This window comes from Nicotiana tomentosiformis, chromosome 10, assembly GCF_000390325.3.
Source record: "Nicotiana tomentosiformis chromosome 10, ASM39032v3, whole genome shotgun sequence".
Lineage (NCBI taxonomy): Eukaryota > Viridiplantae > Streptophyta > Magnoliopsida > Solanales > Solanaceae > Nicotiana > Nicotiana tomentosiformis.
Window position 1 is genome coordinate 9621295 of NC_090821.1, and position 5089 is coordinate 9626383.

The window sequence follows — 5089 nt, forward strand, 5'->3', positions numbered from 1 at the left end:
ATATCAAATTCCTTTACTTTGCATTAGATTCTAATATAAAAATAATATATACAGAAAGGAGAGATGAAAAAAGAAAATTAATAACTTATTGGTGGAGCAGTACAGGGATGGGAAGAAGGATCTTCACATGATGTTTATTGATCTGGAGAAAGCGTATGATAAGATTCCTAGAGAGGTTTTATGGAGATGCTTGGAGGCAAAATGTATGTCGGTTGCTTACATTAGGGTGATTAAAAACATGTATGATGGAGCTAAGACTCGGGTTAGGACAATGGGAGGCGACTTGGAGCATTTTTCGGTTGTTATGGGCTACACCAAGGATCTGCGTTCAACCCATTTCTATTCACCCCGGTGATGGATGCTCTAACATGCCATATTCAAGGGGAGGTGCCATGGTGTATGTTATTTGCTGACGACATTGCTCTGATTGATGAGATGCGAGACGACATCAACGAGTGGCTGGAGGCTTGGAGACAAGCCCTTGAGTCTAAGGATTTCAAGTTGAGTAGGACTAAGACAGAATACCTAGAGTGCAAGTTCAGCGTCGAGCCGACGGTAGCGGGATTGGACGTTAGGCTTGGATCACAGGTCGTCCCCAAAAGGGGCAGTTTCAAGTATCTTGGGTCGGTTATACAGAGAGATGGGGAGATCGACGAGGATGTCACTCATCGTATAGGGTTGGGGTGGATGAAGTGGAGGTTAGCATTTAGAATTCTGTGTGGAAAAAAAGTATCGTCGATACTCAAAGGTAATTTTTATAGAGCGATGGTTAGACCGGCTATGTTGTATGGGGATGAGTGTTGGCCAGTTAAGAACTCACATATCCAGAAGATGAAAGTAATAGAGATGAGGATGTTGAGGTGGACGTGTAGGCACACTAAGATAGATAAGATTAGGAATGAAGATATTCGGGAGAAGATGTGCGTGGCCCCCATGGATGACAAGCTGTGGGAAGCTAGACTCAGATAGTTCGGGCACGTTCAGAGGAGAAGCCCAGATGCCCCGGTAAGGAGATGCGAGCGGCTGGCTTTGGTGGGCGCGAGGAGAGGTAGATGGCGGCCTAAGAAGTATTGGGGATAGGTGATGAGGCAGGACATGGCGAGACTTCAGATTACCGAGGACATGCCCTTAGATAGGAAGTTGTGAAGGTCGAGCATTAGGGTCGTAGGTTATGAGGTAGTTATGCATATTCCTACGACGCACTAGAGTGAGGCTAGTCTGTTAGGATTTTTTCTTAAACTGCTAGTGGTTAATGTTGAATTCACATTACTCTTTCATTCCTCTTAGTGTCGGGCTTTATCTACTGGTTATTGTTTTGCTTTTTGTCTATGTTATTGTGATGCTGATATTTCTTTCTAAGGTTTATTGATGGTACTGATATACTGTCTCTTTTCGTCTTTTCAACCGAGGGTCTATCGGAAACAACATTTCTATCCCTCGGGGTAGGGGTAAAATCTGCGTACACACTATCCTCCACAAACCTCACGAGTGAAATTTCACTAGATTGTTATTGTTATTGTTGTTGCACATGTTGCTATATAAAATTTATGTTCTATTTTTTTGCTTTTACTTTCCTGAGCTGAAAATAAAGTTCTATGATAAAACGTCACTCGACAAGGAATGTGAAAATAATTCAAACCTGTTTGGCCGCTGAGAAGATGCACAACAGAATACCAATCATAATATATATTCTCTTATATTATTCTGTTTTCTATTCTTTAATATACGACTTATCAGATAAATATACAAGTAGCTAAAGAATCTGAAACAGTTTATGGAGCATGGAGGATAACAATCAATATATCTTGTTAACCGTTGACTCTTACTCAGAGGCGGATCTAGGATTTAAATCTTATGGGATTAATTTTAAGATTTTTAACATTGAACCCATTATATTTTTAAAGTTATGAGTTCATATCTATTATTTTTACAATTTTAATGAATTTTTATATACAAATTTTTACTCCGCGTCGAAAACTATGGGTTCAGTTAAACCCATAGGTAGTAAACTACATCTGCCTCTGCTATTACCTTATATCATCATAAGCGGATCCAGGATTTAAACTTAATAAATTCGTATTTTAAAATTCTACCGTTCAAACCTATTGGATTTTTACATAAATTTGGCAACATGCTACATTCGCCTTTGCGTAGTGCGTATCATCCTATATAATTCCCTTTTGAAAAACAATATTCATGGATTCTCTTTTATCACATTCTTGATAGATATTCTGTTTTTGGTTTTTTTTCTGAATGGAAGTATTTTAGAATATTTCATTTAACTTCTATTGTTTTATACTTCAATGCCACACAAGAGGGGTGATTTGTGTGGTGTTCAATATTCGAGTGCACTGATTATAGAAGGATCTGGTTCTTCTATGTGTTCCTTATACTATTGTTGCGGAAATAGTAAAAGCGGAAAGTAAAGAACACAAGTATTTTTACGTGAAAAACACCCGGCTCAAAAGGTGAAAAAACTACGACCTACTACTCAGTAGAATGTTTTCCAACACTTCACTAAATCACTGAGCCAAAACAGCATTTACAAAACTCTTTGTAAACCTAAGGATTACCTCTAATCCCGTTGTAGCAACCAACCTCTAACTGTTGCGACAATTTCAAGTTAACTCTTACTTGAATACTCAAAGTACCTAATATAATTGCCTCTAGATAAAACTGAAAGGTACAATTTGAAAAGCCCTACTACAATTGAACTAGAATAAAAGACATACACTTGGAACTAGTTCTTCTATCTGGTTCATGTAGCTTCAGGTTCGCACACTTGAATCACACAAGAATTGCTTGCAAAATGCCTTGCTATTTTGCTCTCAACTCACATTTAACATCAGCATTTGTGCATGCCTGTAAAATGAGAACATCCTGCAATTTATAGAGTTAGTAGAGTAGGAAATAACTAGAGTTCTAATGCTATACTCTTCCATGGTAGAAGAGTTCAAGTTATCTTCAACTTCTAACTCCTCGCTTATCTAGGATAGTGTTCTCTCGAGTAAGGAGTCCTTCTCCTTATCACTTATGCAACATTTTCGATCAGTAGATATCAAATATAATAACTTAAACTTATCTCATTCATGTGCATCCCTTATGCTCGAATTTGCACATGTCTGTGTACACTGTATGGACATGGTTCATTGATCACGCCCAACTATGCCTTATAAAAAGGACTAAGCGGTCGTTATAAATATAATCCGGTTTACAAGTCTGGAGTCGAATCCCACAGAGATCTAAGGCTTAGCTACAGCTATTAAATATTGCTAAGAAACACAAGTCCAAATAATTTTTTAATTATAGAGATTATAATATTTATTTCTAGCTAATTAACTAACAACTATTATAAAGAATTAAAATTATCAACTAACAAGGATAAAATTTTAGACAAGACAAAGGAGGTCTAGAGTTATGATTTTTTCAATTATTGGAATCCTTCCCGCTATGCCTTCTATAATTTCGCCAAAGTTTTCTCTACCAATCATGAGCGCTCTGAGTATTGTAACTCTCTTCCGAGTAATTACCACAATTTACTAGTCAAGATTGGAACACAGTGGACCGATGAGCGTCTTCGTAATATCATGATGAGATCTAAAGCCAGGTCACCGAGCTCATGTTTTAGGAACCAATCGAGTTCCGAGCTCGAAGCCATTGTCGAGTTCGAGCCAATATCGAGCTATAATATGAAGCGGAGTTATCGAGCTTAAGAGCCAGAGACCGACCAATACCGAGCCCGAGTCAATATCGAGCTCAAGTCAATATCGAGTCCGATCAAGATCGAGCCAAGGGGCAAGAGCCGTTACAGCCGCACTAAGGGAGAAAATCTTGACGGGAATCAGGGGAAAACTAATCTATCATAGGTTCCCCACTATGTATTTTTAATGATATCCAAAATAGGATCCTTCCACTATAAGAAGAATGGCTATTATTTCTGTAGAGGTGCATCATCAAGGCATTCATACAATATAACTTAGATACTATTGAGACACTCTCATTTTGGGAGATTATTCTTTTGAGCTTTATACATTGATTCATCTAGTTTATCCATAAATCATTCTCCATTCAACTCGGTTGGTATTTCATTATTTACAGTCAATATTCAATATTCTTACTTACTTTTATGATTTGTGTCAAGTTATACTACGTACCCTTAGAACTACTTACAAATTCAACTCTATCGGTTTTTCGGGTAAATAGTTTAGCGCCCACCGTGGGGCTAAGGATAACAGTGGTTGTTTGGTACGTATTTCTATAAAATACACCATTTTACACTTGCTCTTGGAAGTATCTTTGATTTCAGGTTAAAAATAACGAATTCTCAATTAATGGCCCTACATATCGACAACGAAGTTAGTCTTCAAGATGAGAACAACAACTTAACCCCCAGGGGTGGAAGGCCACCTGTCGATCCCGTTAGAGCTCGGGTTGAAGAGCCAATAGACGTCAATTCACATGCGGCCATCGAGGCAAACCAACGTTCCAACCCTGAAAACAACATTCATGGCGGAACTCGGTCTACAGCTCGAAATACCCAAAGCGCTGAGGAAAACAGAATCAGTTTGCATATGATCTTCGAGATGTTGCAAGCTCAACAAATAGCAATAGCCTAGTTGCATAGACAAACCCAGGCACCGACCATACTCGAGCCCAGTCCTCCCCAAGAAGTCACCCACAAAATGGGGCCAGCTATAGTAAGGTCAAATGAGCAAGAATCAGGAACTAATCCCGAAATTGTTAAGATGTTCGAAGAACTGACAAAACGAATAGAGTCAGGAGAAAGGAGGATCGAGGCAAACGACAAAAAAATGGAAATATATAACTCTAGGGTTGATCACATCCCGAGGGCACCACCGATATTAAAGGGCTTAGATTCCAAAAAATTCATACAAAAGTCTTTCCCCTCGAGTGCGGCTCCTAAACCGATCCCTAAGAAGTTTCGCATGCCCGAGATTCCTAAATATAATGGAACGACCGAACCCAATGAACATGTAACCTCTTACACATGTGCCATCAAAGGGAACGATCTAGAGGGCGATGAGATCGAATCTGTGTTATTGAAAAAATTCGGTGAAACCCTGTCAAA

The 5089-nt window shown here is 38.8% G+C and overlaps 1 protein-coding gene across 1 annotated transcript; it reads left to right on the forward strand.

Annotated features, from left to right (window-relative positions):
• Positions 1-354: 354 nt before the first annotated feature.
• LOC138899736 (uncharacterized) lies at positions 355-969 on the forward strand. The gene has a single exon (XM_070186427.1). The coding sequence runs from the start codon at positions 355-357 to the stop codon at positions 967-969; it is 615 nt and encodes a 204-aa protein (XP_070042528.1).
• The last annotated feature ends 4120 nt before the right edge of the window (positions 970-5089 follow it).